This window comes from Sander lucioperca, chromosome 10 (genome assembly GCF_008315115.2).
Source record: "Sander lucioperca isolate FBNREF2018 chromosome 10, SLUC_FBN_1.2, whole genome shotgun sequence".
Lineage (NCBI taxonomy): Eukaryota > Metazoa > Chordata > Actinopteri > Perciformes > Percidae > Sander > Sander lucioperca.
In genome coordinates this window covers 35,839,656-35,859,792 of record NC_050182.1, presented here as the reverse complement: position 1 = coordinate 35,859,792, position 20,137 = coordinate 35,839,656, and the positions used below count along the sequence as shown (strand labels likewise).

The window sequence follows — 20,137 nt, the reverse complement described above, 5'->3', positions numbered from 1 at the left end:
GAAATTAAAAATCCCAGATTCAGTCAGCCATACTGGTACACATGCCTATCACTGACAGCAGCATGTCACACTGATGTGCCTGTGTGTGTGTGTGTGTGTGTGTGTGTGTGTGTGTGTGTGTGTGTGTGTGTGTGTGTGAGAGAGAGAGAGAGAGAGAGACAGTTGCTCAAACTATCTGAAAGAAAATTTTGTGGCTGTTCAGACCTTGAAGGTCTGCACAGTTAGTGTGTGTGTGTGTGTGTGTGTGTGTGTGTGTGTGTGTGTGTGTGCGTGCATGTTTAGATATGTTTTTGACATGAGTTCAGGATGTGTGTCTTGTTGCTCACCTGTGTGTTGGCGTCTGTGTTTGGTGAGGGCGTGTCTTGTGCCTCCAGCAAAACCACACAGGTCACATAGATAAGTCTTCTCTCCTATAGAGACAGATTAAGAGAGGAAGGAAAGAAAGCATAAAGCATTTAGGGTCTTCTCTAGGACGAAAAGAAAAAAATCTTAGAAGAAAAATGGGCAAAAGAAATGACATTAAAACATAACCGAATAAGGGAGAGGCAGCAAGAACCTGAGGGAAAGATTAACTTTTATCTCATTTATACTACATTTATAAAATTATATTTTATATACTTATTCAAATTCAGATCTCCTTCAAGAGACCAAGAAAATCAATTCTTCAAAGTAAAATTTCAGTTTATTTGAACCTGAATCTTATTTTTTAAGCACAAAAAAACAAAAACATAAGCAGTCAAACAATCATACATGTTTTGAGCGAACCCCGGAGATAAAACAAGTTCACTTGCAAAAGAAAAAAAAATGCAAAACTGTCACATCACCCAAAATACCCGTTATAAACATCTATTGCAGCTAAACGACTTTGACCTTGATTAACTTTACTGCTATATTCATGTTCTGAATGTTGAGGACAGCCGCTTGAAATGAAGTTTTCTCCAAATATCATCTCACCGCTCGCAGAACTTAAGGCTTTGCCTAAGTGACGCTGCCCTGAAGTTGCCGCGCTCCCAGATGTCAAAAATGACTTTGGCGAATATAGTGATGTGATTACTAATAGAGACGACAGCCATATCTATACGGATAATAAACAAATCTATCTTTTCATAGGAACTTGGAAACGATGCCATCTAATCATGCTTTTCTGCCACATATAGGAGGATATTGACAGGAAACAAAAACAGACTATTTCTAAATACTGAAAGTGTAAAAGGATATCAAACCTTTTATACGTATGGGTGTTTGTTCTAATTAAGCGTATTAAACTAATTTAAATTAAAATGCATCATATTTATGTTTGAAAATGTATGAAGTGTGTTATATATTAATCTACGTGTTGATGTGTATTTGGTTTAAACTTATTATGGAAATAATGTCATCGATAATAAAATAAATTGCTACTGCTGGTTTTATTTCACACATGAGTATGTGAAGCTACACAATTCATGACATTTGTCTATATTGTTTTCCCTAAACCAAATATGGCTCAGTATAAATAATCTGTCACTAATACTTTTTAATATCAAAGTTGCAGCAACATTAATCAAAATGAAATACAATTAAATAGAAAAAATACAACCTCAAATATCGCGGAGTGGTAATAAGTGAAAGGTTACCAAAGTAGATTTATGAAATCCTTGAATCCTTTTGAGTGAAAAGTGTGGGTGAGGAAGGAATGAGTGATTCTTCCTTCACTCAAAACTACTGCTGAGGTGCCATTGAGCAAGAAGTGAGAGCCCAAGTAAAGACAAAGAAGAAAATATTGTGTTAATGGGTTGGGAGAAATGTGTAAAGGAGGAAAAAGGCAGAAAGCGAAAAAAAAAAAGAGAAGACAGACTGAACAGATGAGCAGCGGGTCTAGTTGGCTAACAGATGAGCCAAGCAGAAGTCACAGATCACTAGTGTATATCCATCAGAGCTCTCACAGCTAACTAATTCCTCCAATCAGATGGATCCGTGTAAATATGTCAAATGGGGGACGGGAAATTGCCAGTGTGGTTTATTGACTGTGATAAAATCTGAAAAGCACCGCTGAACATAATTACATACTTGTCAGAGCCATAAAAATTAGCTTTATTATCAATGGGATGGTTTTGTACAACTTCATTTGGGGGCGATGCCTTCCAGATGGGGAGCGTGGAGAGCTTTTTTACACTCCTCCTCTCTTCCCTTGCATCTGGCTCTGTCATTAACAGCATGATGCTCTCTCTCTCTCTCTGCCATTGCACACAGGCAGTCACACACTCCTGCACACACACAGCAACATTTGTGATAAGACTCACTCAGGGAAACACATACACGTGCATAAAAACACATTTATTGAATGGATACAGATGCGCGCGCGCACACACACACACACACACACACACACACACACACACACACACACACACACGCGACCACATCAAACTCTATGTGTGCTAGTAACACATTTCCACACGGCAGCACATGGAAACACTGTAGGTACCACCCATTCGAACATACAGACACACGCGGCATGCATGTTCATCTAAATGCTGATGTTGAACTCCGGCTCTCGCCACATACTGATAACACATTTGGGTGACTCTTCCAGCTGGGCCTCAGCGGTGCTCTGCACCTCTTCTGCACAGATAGCAGCTTTCACTGAGTCCGCAGAGACAAAGCAGCCTCAAGTTTCCTCTATTACACCCATTTAAAGCCACTCGACTGTGAGAAGAGTTTTAATGCAGTGCCACTTAGAGAGGAGAAAAACAGCCTTAAAAAGGTGCATGCGTTGGCTAATTCATGCAGGTTCACTTTTCAATCCCAGTGTGAACGGCCTTTAACCAAACTGTTTTCATATAAATAAATGTCCACTCTGCTGCTTTCTGTGGCTACATGAAATCACCATTTACATGTGCTGTGCTAAATACCTGACGTCTGATGTTCCTGGAAAATAAATATAACTCAATGTGAAAAAACATTTTGATTAAAGTCCGTGCGTGGAAGTACTGACATGAGCTTTTTTTTTAGTGGCCGAGCCCTGCCCACTAAAAACCAGTGAGAAGAGCACAGACATAAACAAAAATACAGAAATAGGTCATGTTAAGTGCCCAAACTTTAGCAGATCATTTTGTGTTCATGTAAAATAGGTTTCAGTGCCTCTAAACTCTGGAAAACTTACTAGGCATCTGGTCAGACCTTTTCTCCCTATAAGAAAAACAGCACCGGTCCCTCCTCCACTCTTCCCCTCCTCTCCTCTCCTCCCTCCCTTCCATCTCTCATTACGCCCAACGCTACAAGACCCCACCACAGAAAAATCCATATCCATCGATCCCTGCTACCAGCCGCGGTCGCCACAATTATTCTTGAGGAGGAAACGTTGGCGATAAATTACATGTGTGCTTTTCATCTGCTTCTCTGTGGCGGTGAGCCCTCTGAGGACCTGGGTGGGGACAGCGAGGTGGGGTAGTAGAAGAGTGACGCGCTGCTGTCAACACTGGAGGATGCGGCTGGTTAAAGCAGCATGAACCCCGCACCCACAAAACAACCTTGCATTGACTTCATAACAGGTCTAACAGCGTGTCAATCACTGCTAATGCACACACATTCATTCTCCCTTGTGTGGGGAGGGGCTTAGGAGACTGTTTGGGCTTTTCCTGAAAGGGGGGAGGGACTGAGAAGTTGTCGATGTTCAAATTTTTTGGCTAAGTCCTGGATCTTCCCAATCCTACCTACAGCACCTTTAAAAGCATACACGGCCCATGTACCTAAAGTCTAGCGCCAGACATGAAAATGCCCTGAAAACTACATTTCCTGCTAATGTGTCTGCACTGAAAGCCCTTAAACATTTTGGCTTTTTAGAATATTGGCTCATCACTTCTCTTTTGTTCCCATGATGCACCTCAACCCCCCAACCCCTACTGGAATTAAATATACCTTATTGTGAGACAAGAACTTTGAAGTCAAAATATACAACCTCTCTTTGCATGTCTGTGTGAATATATATATATGTATGTGTGTGTGTGTGTGTGTGTATGTGAGTGTGTGTTTTAAATAACCCCAGAGGCGTCTGCATGCAGCTATAATTGCCTCCCTCATTAGTTATGTTTTAGCAGGAGCGGATGGGAGGGCAATTAATTTTACCGCTTAATTTTTGACACGGAATCCGCTGCTGTATTGATGTGCTCGCCATTTTGGGTCTCATTTTTCAGGGAAATTAATTGACAAAGTGCGAAGATTTATCAGCATATCGCCAGATTAAGCGACAAACTGAAGCAATGAGGAAATCAATTGTGGTCCTGTCGCTGTGTTCAACCTTCCTCTACCCCCCTCCCCACTCCCCACAACGCCCAAGAGCCTGGGAAAAGCTGGGTGGGTCAGATGCAGTGCACTTATTTATTTATTTGAGTCGCTCATTCATCAGCCGTTACAAATGACCCTGGCGGCTGACGACCACTGAATCCCCCCCACCCCCCGCCCTCCTCCCCCTCCCTCAGACACGACTGGTGTGTGAGGAGGGAGTGATTAACATAAAAAAACACACAAATCAGAGAGGAACAATGAATCCTGTTAGAGGCAGGAGAAGGAAAGTGGAGGTGTTAACCTTTTTTTTTCTTCCTTTTTTTAGGGAGGGGGGCTCTGCATGTCACAACCAGCCACTCTGTCCACAGGATGATCAAATTTGGCATTTTCTGTTAGGGACTCCTTAGTCTTAGTTGTTTGTTTGGCTGCAATTTATTTGTCGATTTTGAAACAATGCGTTTCGAAAATCACTTGAAAACATTACTATTCTCCCCACTGTATTATAAAACAATACAACTGTCGCTATCACATTTCAACAGCTGTAGCTAGCTAGCTAATTAAGCTAACGTTCGCTCCATTACTTAATTGAAAATGCCATACCGGCTGACTTTTTAGTGTTTCAAGCTAAATCGTATTAAAAAGTGAACCCTGTAAAAGGCTCTTAAAACTAGAGTGTGGAACTTTTACATATGAATGAACGTCTGTTACATTAAAGCCTTTGCCAAACAAGTTCACACAATGCTGATTAAGCCTATCACTGTCAGGGAAAGCTCTCTGTATTTCTCAGTATACCGGAGTTGTTGTGTCTGGTTTCTGTGGCAACATTTCCGGGCTGGAGCACCGGAAGGATGCCGATAGACAGTATAGTTCTTTACAGCGTAGCTTCCATGACCTGTATAAAATACGGATGTAGCCCCTGTGACGTCACCCATAGGTTTCTGAAGAGCCAAAATGAAGCTCAAAGTGGGTGGCTCCAGGTGTCCCAGGCCGTCGCCACATTGGCAGTGCCTGACGTCGGCTAATCCAAAAAAGGGCAAAGAGGTGGAGCGTGGATGGAGCTGAGGTGGGCTGAATAAAGCCTACAGTCTGTGCTCGCCTCCTGTGACAGCAGCCTACCTGTTACTCAAAGTGGAACGCCCTTAATTATGCACAAGTTTAAGCCTGAATATAATTCCCCCCCACAGTTGTCATGAAGGAAAGTATAAAGTTGGGCATTTGGGGGTTTATGGGGATTGACTCTCTCTTGGAGCTAGCCTCAAGTGGCCACTCAATGAACTGCAGTTTTTGGCTGCTTATTTCGGCTCTCTAATTGTTTACATGGTATGTCCGTCTAGCTGTATTACCCAATACCTTGACAGGCAGGAAGGGGGGAGAGACCACAGTGACGCGACTATATTATAAATCCAACTGCTTTTCTTAAGCACGTAGAAAGTGTTTGTGTAATTACTCTCACTGCCAGAGGGGGGAGACAAAGGTTCCGAACTCCAGCTTTAAATATGCAGTTGGTGGCTTCATACACGGTAACATAACACAGGATAAGAAATGTTGTTTTAAGGGATTATAAATCCATTATACACACTTGACGAAGACCAACTCATTTAAAACTTGCCACTATGAAGCTCTTGATAAAGGGATAGTACTTTTAAGTTTTTTTTCACCAAGTGAATTTTACAGTTCCAAATAATGAGCTTGATGCGTGTATCATTACACTCAGCTCCAGTACAAACTCCACATTTAGTCATCGACACACACACACACACACACACGCACACACGCACACGCACACGCACACACACAGTTACTTACATCCCGTCCATTACGGACTGCTCTGTTCCCAGGAAAGATTAGCTCAACTTTAAAATATCCTACGTATTGTATTAGTATTGCATCTAAGTGCCGTGAAGGAGCCGATTTATAACCTTTAAACAGATCACACACATGCAGATAATATTTCAGTGTGTCAGGTTGGCTGCTGGAATGTGATTGCAATGATTGTAAAGCTGTAGCTAACCGTCCGACCCAGCAGCAATTACAACTGGTAAAGGAGTGTCGGGGGTCACAGCAGAGCAAATTGTGTTAGCTTTTTTTGGTGTTGCTAATCAAGTCAGGTCTTGTCGCTCACTAAAATGAGGTTGTTTCAGGTTCAATCTTAATTCTCCTATTTTCATATGTTCATACGCCCTTGATCTTTTAAGCTCTCTTATTTCATCACTTTCCTGTTTCCATCTCAATCACTTCACTCACTCTCTTTAAGTCTGTTTCCTCCTGCCAAACTCTCTCTCACACACACACACACACACACACACACACACACACACACACACCCCTACGCCTTTCCAGGTGACAGCTAGGTGACAGTGTGACGCCAGCCGCCTGATGGGGAATGATGAGGGCTGGAAACAAATGAAAATAAAACGTCTAATTATGTCAGAGGCGCCTTGACGTTACATCACTGTTAAAACACATTTAAAATAACATCCAGCAATGCTTACACTCACACACATACACACACGCACACACACACACATACACACACACACACACACACACACACACACACACAGGCACCCGTGACGGATGGAGGGCTCTCCTGCAAGCGCTCAGTCAGGCTGTCAGGCCACTGGCTGCTGCTGCTTCTGTCATTGACTTAAAAGGGCATCAAGGAGCTGTGTGTGGGACATTATTGAGGCCGAGGGGAAACTGCTGGGCTGCAGCATAAAGACACTTTTCCAGAGAGCCTGACTTGGGTTTCTATCGAGGGGCTATTATTCAAGACAGTATCCTCCCACCGCACCATCTGTCTATCCAAAGCTTTTAGTCAGTAAAAAAAGCACGACTCAGTACAGTCTCACAGTGTACTGTACTCTACGTACCGAAATGAAAGGACAGGATGGAATCTGAAAGAAAAAACACTGCAAATATAAACATGAAAATACCCACTGATATTAATACAAAATGTCATGTTTTTTGTTTCATCGAGTTTATACTCTAATCCAGCTTTTGTTTGTATTCAATTTGTCCTTTTTTGTTTTTTGCATCATAGGAGGAACAACCACCGGACCTTTTGTGGGAAAACACTCTTGAGGATCAGATGGATTTGATGAACACACACTTGCTGACCAGCTGGGTTTGAGGCAGACACACTTGGTGACCAGATGGATTTTGGGGATGTACACATGACAACCAGTTGGATTTGAGGAATACACACTACCTCAATTCTCTCATCACGCAACCCTTTAAGTCTGGAGGATGGTAGAAAACAAAAACAAATATGAAATCCTTCCCCTTCTCTCTTCGGCTACCAAGTGTCTCTTTCATAATATAATTGGCTGATATAAGATCAGATAATTCTGACGGGAAGGGAAGGCTTTACCCATCTGACAAAAGTGTCTGCGAGGGCGCCAAGAACTAGTTCTCCACTTTCTCTGGATGTTGAAAATCAGTACAGATGGACAAGTCATGGCTATTACCGGCCAAAAACGTGTGTATGTTTTTTTTCTCCAAACAAAGCTGTGAAGATTCATAATTAATGTGAGATTTTCACACATAAACTTCATTTTGTTAAATAGTCTACAGCTATAGAAGAATGAAGTACATTTGGTGTGATCCAAGTATAGTGTGTCTTGATAAATAACCTTTTGTCCCAAAAAAAAAAAAAAAACTATTTGCCTGTAAAAAGCAAATCTCATGAATTTCGCAGTTTAGAGTGTCAGTAAATGTGTTTGGAGTACAGCAGTAATGGCTCATGGTGGAGGTTACTAGCTCTCATTGTCTCTCACCTGTGTGTGTCCTGTAGTGGTCCTTCATGGCTGACAGGTTGAGGAAGGCGTAGTGGCAGGACGGCCAGGCACACTTATATGGTTTCTCCCCACTGTGCAGTTTCATGTGGTTGTTCAGAGCCCATTTTTCACTGAAAGTGCGCTCGCACAACTCGCATTCAAACTTCCTGCAGAAGAAGAGAGGCAGAGGGGAATGAGGAGGAGGAGGAGGGAAAAAAACAAAGAGTTATTTACTGATCCCAAAGCTGAAATAAAATGCTCGACAATCTACCCTGTAAGAGAGGAAATGGGGGTTGCTGGGTAGTCATACTCACAGCCACAGAACACAGGGCCGTATGCCTGCTTGCTGTACATCTATGCCCACACACACACACACACACACACACACACACACACACACAAAATGCAGTTGGCTGCTGGTGTGTCATGTCTGTATAAGCAGGCATTGATTTTTCTGTCCTGGCCTGCCACCTCCACCATTTATTCTCTGCTTTGCACCAGGGCCCAGAGGACTAGAGAAATTCTGTTAGAGTCCCCCCCCCCCACCCCCGCAGGGCCAGTGGGGAGAATAGAGTTCACCTGTCCAGCGTCCCTGACCACTTAGCCAGGTCTAAACCAACAGTTAGCAAAATTTTACCTCTCATAAGGCCCCTGTATCAGAGCTTCCCTCCATCTTAAAGTGCTCATATTATGCTCATTTTCAGGTTTATAATTGTATTTAGAGGTTGTACCAGAATAGGTTTACATGGTTTAATTTTCAAAAAACACCATATATTTGTTGTACTACACATTGCTGCAGCTCCTCTTTTCACCCTGTGTGTTGAGCTCTCTGTTTTAGCTACAGAGTGAGGCATCACACTTCTGTTCCATCTTTGTTGGGAGTCGCACATGCTCAGTACCTAGGTAAGGACTACTAGCCAGTCAGAAGCAGAGTATGAGGGCGTGCCACGCTAGCAGCTAGGCGAGCATTATAACATGTGTTACAAAGTGGCGCACGTTTGTCACAGAAGTAAAGGCTGGACTACAATAGAGCTGTTTGTGAACAGAGTTTTCTGTTGGAGATGGTAAGTCCCTTTGGGGTGGACTTTGGGCTTTTTCACTTCGTAAACCTATTACATGCACAAAAAAAGATATAGAACACAATAAAGGAAAGGGAAAAAGCCAAAAAGCATAATATGAGCACTTTAACTTCTCTACAAACACAATCAACCTCAGCTCTGCTTTGGATAGTCAGTATCAATCTAAAAAATGCAAAAGCCTGATTTATCGTGTGTGGTGTGTGTCGTTCTGTTATATGGTGCCAATAGCCTCTCTGAAGAAAAAACTAAAATGTGACTACTGTATATGCATGGTGTTCTTTCTTTATTCTGGACATCCGTCTTTCTTTCATACAGACACCTACCACCCAACAAAAGCTGTGTGTTTTTAAGTTTATTTTTACAATGTGTAGGATGTTTGCACCTATATTCATCTGCTGTGTTATTAGACTTTAAGAGACACACACAAGTAAAAACAATAGAAAAAGACTGTGCTCGAATTAATCTTTACCCCCGCTCTGTAATTTAGGCACAAGATGACTAATGTGTGACTCATAAACAAATGAAGTCAGGTTTTGGGGAGCATTTGTCTTGCAGCGAGGGCCATGTTATTTTAGGGAGGGCGGCTGTCTTTAAGTCCTGATTGTGTCGCTTAATCCCCGTGGTATCTGTTTCATAGCGAGCAGCATGACACTCACCTGAACAAATAATGACTCCAAGCAGCATGTAGCATGTGTCTGAATCAATAATTCAAACTCATACATCTTCCTTACTGGAAGAAGGGGGGGGGGCAAAGGAGAACGAGAGGGAGGGAGGGAAAAGAGAGAAAGGAGGGAATTAAAGATGGGGAGAGGAAGAGAGAGAGGAAAATGGGTTCTGGCTTCCATATCAATCTATATGTTCCATAAAGATGAATCTAAATGTGATATGGATGTCATCCTACGCCAGTTGAGAGGACATTTTAAGCTCACTTACAAAGAAGGATGGAGCAGCTTCAAAATGGCGCCTTTATCACCTGGCTCTAAGATCAAACGCAAATTTAATTCTTGTTTTCCTCTCCTTTTCATCAACTGACTTGGCAGAGACTTTATTTGACCAACAGATGTATGTCTGCGTCTGTATTTCCTTCCCTTTCCTTCCTCCCTGTGGTATTTATAGAACAGCCTGCCGCCCATGCCACCGTGGGAGAGGTAAATAAGATGAGTGAAGAGATGCTATCTTTTATTGTAAGCATTATGCACAACACTCCTGCTTTATGAGCTAAACGGGCCATTGTTTATCACAGGGCGTAATCGCAAAGTCAGGCAGGCAGGCCTTGACGTGGGCACGCTGCATGCTGGGATGGAGGGAAAAACGAGAGAGAAAAATGAAGGCAGGGAGGAGAGGAGAGAAGATGGAGGAGTCGGTGCTGGCAGAGTTGACTATCAGTGGGGGTTTTGTATGGATCAGAGGAGGGTTTGCGTCTGTTTTTATGGGATCAGATGGAGCGCTTTGATCTTGTCCCCGCATGTCAGATCCCGTCACGATCCACGGTCTCGCCCATACATATGCATACTGCCTCTAAACAGCCAGGCACCATGCAAAACACACCAAAGGTAGGAGGGAGAGGGAAGACAGATAGAGGGAAAGAGAGCGAGAGCTTGAGTGAATTCGTGAATGCATGTGTATAAAAGAGGGAGAAAGGGAAAGTGAGACAGAGAAAGAGAGGTCTGCCAATTTCAGATATCTGACAACATTGGATTTAAAACCAACAAAACAACCACAATTCATTCAGAAATGTTGTCAAAGCAATCGGTTTCAGATTCAACAGCATGAGAAAGTTCTAAAACTTTTCTTTTTTTAAAGTGGCCATATTATGCTCATTTTCAGGTTCATAATTGTATTTTGAGGTTGTACCAGAATAGGTTTACATGGTTTAATTTTCAAAAAACACCATCTTTTTGTTGTATTGCACATTGCTGCAGCTCCTCTTTTCACCCTGTGTGTTGAGCTCTCTGTTTTAGCTACAGAGGGAGACATCCTACTTCTGTACCATCTTTGTTGGGATTCGCACATGCGCAGTAGCTAGGTAAGGATCACATCAGCTAGCTAGCCGTTTCTCTAACTTCAGTAGTACAAGGCAGGATTAGCCGGGAGACTTCTTCTAAACGAGGGCGCGCTTCCAACTTTGCGTGGAATACCTGCAGAAGTGGGACATGTAAGTAGTTCTTTTGTAGATTATGCTGAACTTCTGTGTGTTGTAGCAGTATTTTGCCATTGAGAACGAGGGGGCTAACCTCTAGCATGCTAGCGCCAGCATGGTTTAGCCCCCTCGTTTCGGCTAGTGACGTAGAAAATCCTGCAGATTTTGAACAGCTCACCCGGCGACTGAAGGCAGGACACATTCAGAAACCCTCCCTCAAAACAGCATGGATGTTTGTTTTTCCAAGTTTGTATGCGTGTGGAAGCACCAGAGACACAAAATAACAAAATTTTTTCATAATATGGGCACTTTAAAGCTTTCAAACGTACATATGTACAAATGTGTACCACGCTCCTAAAAAACATAATTGAACATAATATGATGATTTTATTTTATAGTAAAACATTCTTTAAACAGAGTATCATCAGTTGTAGGATCTCTATTTATGTTATGCCTCTGCCAACTAGTCAAGTTGCAGTTTACATCCATGTCTGTCCAAATATGTAGTGCAGACTTTGAAGGAATCAAAAGGTATAAAGTGTATTTTTTTGGCGAAGTTATCACTATATGACATATATGATTCCAGTGAATAATTTCCAGTGAGAAACATGGTGTCTTCACTATTTAATTTTTTTTTTTTTTTTTTTTTTACACAGAGGAGTACAGATGACTGATAGAGGGTGTCATCACACCTTGAGCTCACTAGCAGCAAAACCAATGAGATCGTGGTGGACGACCAGAGGAACAGGACGCCCCCTGTCCTAGCTGTCATCCAGGGAAAAGAAGTGAAGAGGGTGGACTCATACAAGTACCTTAGGGTCCAAATCAATAAATAAACTAGCCTGGACTGACAACACTCATGGCCTCTTCGGGAAGAGACAGAGCGGACTGTTCTTTCTGAGGAAACTCAGATCCTTCAGTGTCTTGCAACAGGCTCCTGCAGATGATCTTCTATCAATCTGTGGTAGCCAGTGCACTGTTCTTCACAGCGGTGTTCTGGGTTGGTGGCATGAAGGCTTGGAGGTCAGCAGTCTCAACAAGCTGTTAAGGAAGGCCAGCTAGGTTGGAACTAGACAGTGACCTCTATCTTCCACCAGGCATTCCGGTGGCGCCACAGGCCCCGAGAGCAATCGCAGCCTTTCAAATTAATGCTTGATATACCCCCCCTTGATTTTTTTCAACGTGGCTGCAGCGTGAACAACCAAGGCGGATTTGATGAGACTTTTACGTCAATCTACATCGACATTTGTCACAACTATGCGCCGGCGGGAGTTAGCGCTACACACAGACAGTAAAATTAAAAACTTGACAATAGGCCTACAAAATGGAGAACAGTGATAGAGCAAGTCAATGGAGGGAGAGTGAGGTGTTAGACCTAATTAGTGTATGAGGAGATACTTCAATTCAATCAAAACTTTCTCTTCATTCTTTTCCTCCTCAGCAACTGCTCATTAATGTTACGGAAATAAAAGTGAAAATGCTTACTTCCTCCATAACCTCCCTAACGTTAGTGCAACAGCGTGCTGCGTCTGATGTCATTGTTATTGTTCTTTTGCGCATGCGGGTCAGTTCGAAACCGCAAACAGTTCACACCGGAATGTGATATAGGCCACATTTTAAAAGGTAATGTGAACAGCCAAACGAAAAATCGGATCTGAGCAAAAAAACGAATTAAGCATTAAGACTTGCGGTGTGAACGTAGCCTGAGGCGCTCCCGGTGTGGCATGGTGAAGCACAGATGCGCGTAGTGAAAGATCCGGCTGAGGCAGTGGCAGGGAGAGGAGGAAGAGGGACAAAATCAAAGTTGTCTTGGATAACCCTTCTCACCTTCTCTTCAAGGAGCTGTGGCTGATTGGTAGCTTGTTGCAGAGAGAAAGATGAAGTACAAGATCAAAGCCTGGGAGTTGTTCCTCATCTGAGTCAAGGGTCTAAAGATAGTGGATGCCATTTGCTGTACAGATTGCGAAGCCTCTTGAGGCAAATTTGTGCTATAGCGATATATAAATAAAATTGATTTGACTTTGTTAAGCTTTGTTGTTCTTGTTTTTACTTTGGTTTTCCATTACAAAAAAAAGTCCCTGGTACCTGCCAACAGGTAATTTTTTTAGTATCACCTTCGTCGAGGTTCCAAGCGAGCTGACGCGATACCAAAAGGTAACTTGAAAACCTGCAGACTACTGATTGGTCGGAGAGAATCGTCACTAATCAGTCCCTCCAGAAAAACGCGATTATGCAATCGCGTAATTCAATGCATAATCAGCCAAAGTCTGTATATTTATGCAGGGGGCGCATTTTTTCAAAAACGCAGCATAAATTGCCGATTTCCGCGCAAAATATGCGGGGCTTGCATGAGCATTGCATTTCATAATCTCCGCATTTTCGTTGCAAAAAAGTCACATATCTTAGCAGAAAGTTGAAAAATTTTGCTTTTACTTCGCACAAGAGCAGCCATTTTCCCATTGCCTTGGGAACGTTATGACGTAATTACGCACCGTGAACATCATCGAAAAGCTGCAAAACCCGCGATGAAGCCATGAAGAAACCACAGTTTTTGCAAGTTCCCGCAATTTTTGCATAAATATCCCGCATATTTCATCGCATTTTTTAAGAAAACGTGCAGCATAATCAAGGATTTTTGCCCGCAACAATCACAAAAAAACTCAAAAACATTTTTCTGGAAGGACTGACTAATCACTGTGTCATCATTGCTAGCGACAGACGGGGGTGTCCTGAACAAACCCGCCATTTTTAAACAGTTTAGCCAGCAGTGGTTTTTTTTTGCTTCCTCCAGCTTCTTTTGAAACAAAATGTGTCTTCTGGCTGTGGCAACAGACACATGCCGAGAGTCAAAAACAACACACCTTTGACGTGCTGTGTGTGTGTCGCGTTAGGTCACGGCAGTTTCCTACGGCATTGCTATGACGACCAGCCACGCTCGCCTCAGGCATGAGGCGGTACTAAATCTGCAATGGAAAACGGAGGACGGGGCACCGCGGTCGAGTCGAGTCGAGTCATGCAGGCACCATGTAATGGAAAGACGCCATTAGACATTTGTGTAATTTGTCACAACAACACAACACATTTTAAAAACACCATTTTTAAAATGTGTGCCCATGAATTTGTTTGTTTTCCCTCCAGGACACCTGCAGGGCTCTGAACAAACCTGACCATGATGAGGGTGTGAATTCTTGAGTTATGGTCAGAAACGGGTTTTGTGAGATCACAATGACCTTAACCTTTGACCACCAAATCCTAAATCAATTCATCCTTGAGTCCAAGTGGACATTTCTGCCAAATTTGAAGAAACTCCCTGAAAGCATTCCTGAGATATCGTGTGATTAAAGACAGGCCGTAAATTTGGAGGTTTAGAGCACATTTACATCCCACATACAGTGATATACAGTGACTAATTCCTTGTGTGATTATAAAAAATAGATGCATTGGCATGTACCTTATTATAATTTATTATAATTGGCTGGAATAGTTGCGTGCACGTCCACAAAACTTCAGTGGGAGAGGTGCTGGACAAAAAAACTACAATAGAAAGGCACTTACACACTGGGATCATTGTTTTGACTCGACACAGGTTTTCCTCAGGCACGAAAACCCACGTGAAGGACAAATAAATATGACTAAATGACAGCTGATGTTACATTAACTTAATTACACCCATGTGTGCCTAATCACGAAATAAATGAACTACAATAACATGAAGTATGATCTTGAGATGCTGTGATTACACAATTGTATGACACAGATCTCTTATTTCCTTCACATTGGGCATTTGCCTGAGGAGGAAGTTGTGTTGAGTTGAAACATTGCAATGTGCGGGTACCTTTCTATTGTATTCATGTACAGATTAGACGCTTTTTTTTAATGCTCAAAGCTTTTCAGGTCTAAAATGTAAATGAACACTTTGCAAGTGATAACTGTCGAGCTCTGATTAGCGGAGGCCACAGTAAACTGTGAACAAGTTCTACTTCCAGTCATTATATCTCTGCTTTTCTTTCTCCTGCATCTCTCCATCTCTGCCCTTTCTTTCCCCTTCTGATCATGAAGCAAGGCGCCATGATTGACACCCCCGCGTAGATTTATTCACAGACCCAGGTGGGGCTCTTGCCTGTACGTTCAGAAAGCTGCATGCTACTGTGTCTATAGTGTCACTCATTACCATATCCATACTGTGGTGTGATCCTGTCATCAGTTCAGGCATATAGGGCTACTGTCAGAACATCACAGGCCACACTGGCCTTAATTGTGATATAAATCCCCCAGGAGCAGTTCCTGTACCTCTAACAGAGGTTGGAAGAAAAAAAAAATAAAAAGACCTGACTCATTACCACACACTCACTATCGCCCCCAAGTGGTGAGGTGGGGCTTGTTGAGGGGGACCTTGCAGAGTGTGTGTTAAGTGGAAACTGTAACCATGTGTTCTGGATTAAAACAAAACAGTGTGTTAAAAATAGGCCAGTTTTGTATGATAAAGAGCAAAAATAGATGGAAAAAGGATTCAAATGTTTCCTGTGATCACAATCACAGATGTTGTCGTAGCTTAGGGTTGAACCGACACCCCTGTTTCTCCTGACTGCTGGTGGAGCATCACGCTAATCAATTAGCATGTTTTTTGTTTTTTTAATTGATTGGATTTTTGTGTGCTGGCCTTTTTGGACGGCTTAGGATTCCTACCCTGGTTTTCTCGTGTTGTGTTGGCCGGTTGGTGAGAGGAAATAAGCCGCCGATGCTCTCACACTGCAACACAAAGACAGAAAGAGAGAGAGAGAGAGAGAGAGAGAGAGGCCGACTCTCGCCTCAAGCCAAACTGACACAAACAGACAACTTCAAAGTGAGGACTGTTGTTTATTTGGTGAAGGGAAAGAGAGGGGGGGGGGGATTTATCTGATATGCAACTGTCAGGAGAGCATTTTCACATGCAAAATAGCGAGTGAGTGAGAGAGATTACCTAGAGGGAGGAACATGACAGCATTCACTAGGGTCAGGATGGATCATCATCTTCAGCCCCCCCTCCCTCCCTCCCTCCCTTCCTTCCTCATCCCTCTCTTTCTCCCTCCATCGCTCTCTCTTTATCTCTCTCGCTCTCTGTTTCCCCTCCCTCCTTCCTTCCGTTTTTTTCCCTCCACTCCCTTTTCCCCTCTCATCCTGTTTTCAGACTCCATCACTCTGCACTTCGACAACCCGGCAGCTTAAATCCAGACTAAATTAGCTGAATGAAGATTAAATCATTTGGCCTTGAGCTCTCCAAGATATTGGGAGGAAGACTGAGTAAGCCTTAAATCGTGTCTGACTGGGTTCGGACCTATACATGTGTCTGAGGAAAGACTCTTCCTTCAATGGCAGTCAATTGAAACCTGATTAGAGGGGGGTTGTTGGGTGAAAAATGAGGAAAAGATTAAATTCCGGGGGACAAGTGTTTCCTAAGTAAGAACGCTGGCTTCGTTATTTTTCGTTTGCCTGCACAATGTTGACCGACGACAGGCTTGTTCCCGTGCTAAGATATTGAACCGGGCAACATCCTCGCTCACAGTGCTCAGGAGAAATGCTTTAGAACGTGCTGTAGTCAATGTGGTCTGCGGGTACACAAATCAGATTCCTGGATGGTGCTAGTTTAACATTCAAGTGAACACAAGACAACCATCTCTGGCCTGCTGCAGCAGATACAACAACTGAGCAAACTCCGCTGTAAGGAAGAAGAGCAGAATCTCTCAGGAACAAGTCCAAGAATTATCCCGACAGCAGGGCATTTTAAAGTGAAATATCTATGGAGTTAAATCATACAGAGACCTTGCAGAAGCATGCAACCAGCATGTCACACAAAACAACAACTAAAACCTCCGTGAAGAGGCCACATGTGTCCGCGGAGTATTGCAGATGAACCTCCTCTGAGAGGGCCGCTGCTGCATATGACTGCAATATAAACAACAGCACACAACAGAGATGCTGCTGCTGATTTATGTTTACCTTCAATCCCGGGAGAGAGAGGGGGAGGAGGGAGGGAAAAAAAAGAAGATAATGAAATAAATAATAAAAGACCAGGCCCATCAGATAAGCTGCTGTTTATCCCGCTGTAGGGCAAATACAAATTGTCAATTTAATGAACACGGTGGACGTGATGAAAGCGGGGTGAAGGAGCCTCCTGCCTGACAAACAATCAGGAAATGTTATCTTAATATTGTTGCGCTGTTATTCAGCCCATAACTTAGGGGGTGGGGAGAGGCCATGAGGAGGAGGAGGAGGTGGAGGGGAGAGGGGAGCGAGGGGGAGCAGGGAGGCACAAAGGCCAGGTCCCTCTGTGGTGGCCCTGTTATTGCCTGTTTTTATTATGAGCCATAGCTCAGTAGTCCCCAACACACACACAGACCTACATTTGAGCCTGGGAAATGTGCGCACACACAGATAGATTTGTGCACACTCTGCCGCGCACACACACACACACACACACACACACACACACACACACACACACACACACACACACACACACACACACACACAACGTTAAATTACAAGAAGTCTTTTTTTTGAGAAAATGAAACACGATTCTGAACAAAACACCCTGAAATGATCTCTTTCTCTGAGTGTATGCGCAGACTGGTTTGATGTCGTGTTTCCAGCACACTCAGTTAATTTAAAAGCTTAATAGGTTTTACGCATATCAGACTATAAATCAAAATGTTTCGACTGAAAAACTGCAAATCAAGAGCTCCAAAAAGCTTCGTGCTGAAATTAGCAGCGGCTGAAAAGCACTGGAAATCTGATTTGTGTGACATGGTTCGGTCAAAGGCCTCTTCCAACACCCCCCCCCCAACCATCCTTTAAACAGCACTTTAAAAAAGTGTCCAGATGCTTCACAGCTCAAAGTTTTTTGTCTTGAAGTCTTAAATTTAAAGCATCGCAATCTGAGCAGCCACCAAAATTAACTATTATCTCCATATTTATATATTGCCGGCACTAAATTGCGTCGGGAAGAATTACTATCAATATGAATATCTGCAACAATAACTCAGCCGCAGTGCTGAGGACAGGATGCTCTTTATCAGACTTCTGAAAGGCCTTAAATACAGCACAAGGCAGCCATATCAGAGCTTTTTCTCTCTAATATCAGGCCGCATTAGCACCTCGTAAATCAAATTACACTCCTAGAATTTCATTAGGCTCACCTGCCAACGCTGCTGTGCTGCAGAAATATTTATGTTTTTATGCTGCGATTGTGTGCTCTCAGGTACACAAAAGGGAAGGAAGGAGGGTTGAGAGGGAAAAGAAATGGGTGATAAACCTAATTATCTTTTAAGAATACAGAGAAAATGTCTCATAAATTGTGGCGAACCTGAGGAGAGCTGGCGTTTTCGAAGCCTCCCGGGGCTCAGAGTTGGGGGACAAGTCTGCTCTGTTGTTTACCATCTTTAACCGGGGCTAGACTCCCACAATCCAATTAGCAGCTTCCCCAAATTCGCTCGAAACTGAAATCAAACAGGATGATGTATGACGCCGATCACCGGGCCCTAAACAACAAGCTAATCTGATAAAGGGAAAGCAAGACTGCTAATAGTGCAAATACTTGTTCAAACTGGATCCAAATGTTATGACGGGAGTCTGTCTTTGTTATCTAATTACCTCAAAAGAATTTCACATTTCTATTTGTTTGTTTGCTGTTGCTGTTGGATTATAATATCTGCATAATAAGCATCTCCGGTAGCTTTCCCTGTATGTGAGGGGGGTTAGAGAAGGTGGCCGCACGAAGGGAACGCCAACATTCCCGTAATTTCTTCTCCCATCTGGAGCGGCTGGGTCTGGATAGTGGGGTGTCTGGATATGGATTTTGATTAGACACAAAGGGAAATGACTGAGCCAGTGACCGTAACGACAGCCACTTAATAAAAGGTACAGTCTATACATCAGAGAGCATCTAGCTGTAAATCATTCGGCCCTGTAACGACGCACATTCCCCTCCCATTAAAGAGCCCCTAACAGGCCACTCATATTTACTCTCTCGGCCTCAATATCATTTTAAAATAATGAGCTTTGTCCCTTATCTAATTAACAGGGGCCGAGGTTCATTTGTTTTTTCCCTCCCCTTCCTCTCACTGAAATTAGGAAGCAGGCATATTGGTTTCATACAAATATTCAGCAAATTTGCTCCGTGGTATCACCGGTAAAAGTTAGAACACAGATAGGGTGGTTGTGACTATTGTTGTATGTTGTGTGTGACTGCCGTATGATGCAACTGGAGGCTGTTTATCCAGAATTTTGTGTGTGTGTGTGTGTGTGTGTGTGTGTGTGTGTGTGTGTGTGTGTGTGTGTGTGTGTGTGTGTGTGTGTGTGTGTGTGTTCGTGTGTGTGTGTGTGTTTGCGCGCGCGCTCCACTGGGCAGAAGTAAAAGACCAGGTCCATTCTCTCTCTTATTACTGGAATTGTAATTCAATGATCACCTTAGATCATACGTGTGCCATAAATCAGATAGGCTTGACAGAGGATGAAAAATTGTATTAATAATGTGAAACTTATTATACAGTCCCAAATGCTCCCTTGATAAATGACATTGTTTGGGCCTGACAATGATTGCATTTAAAACATTATTTCTGTTTTCTGCTGGTGGGTGTGTGTGTGTGTGTGTGTGTGTGTGTGTGTGTGTGTGTGTGTGTACTGCTGGACATAGCAGCGGTAGTTTGCTGGATAGGGAAGACAGAGGTGGGGTTCTCAAGCTTCATAAAATATTCAAGATGTTTCCCACCCTTCTCTCTGGAGTCAGTGGGCAGGCGATGGCCGTGGCAGTAAGGGTATAAAACTGTGTGTGTGTGTGTGTGTGTGTGTGTGTGTGTGTGTGTGTGTGTGTGTGTGTGTGTGTGTGGCCAGCACAA

General features: G+C 43.1%; 1 protein-coding gene across 2 annotated transcripts in view; it reads right to left on the bottom strand.

The window, feature by feature from the left end:
* Positions 1-20,137, bottom strand: part of znf407 (zinc finger protein 407) — a 155,316-nt gene that overhangs the window by 50,453 nt on the left and 84,726 nt on the right. For both annotated transcript variants that reach the window (XM_031278310.2, XM_036006290.1), the window contains exons 6-7: positions 8,046-8,212; positions 327-410 (exon numbers count right to left, since the gene is read on the bottom strand). In XM_031278310.2, coding sequence (XP_031134170.2) covers positions 327-410; positions 8,046-8,212 — 251 coding nt within the window. The remainder of the gene's footprint in view (positions 1-326; positions 411-8,045; positions 8,213-20,137) is intronic.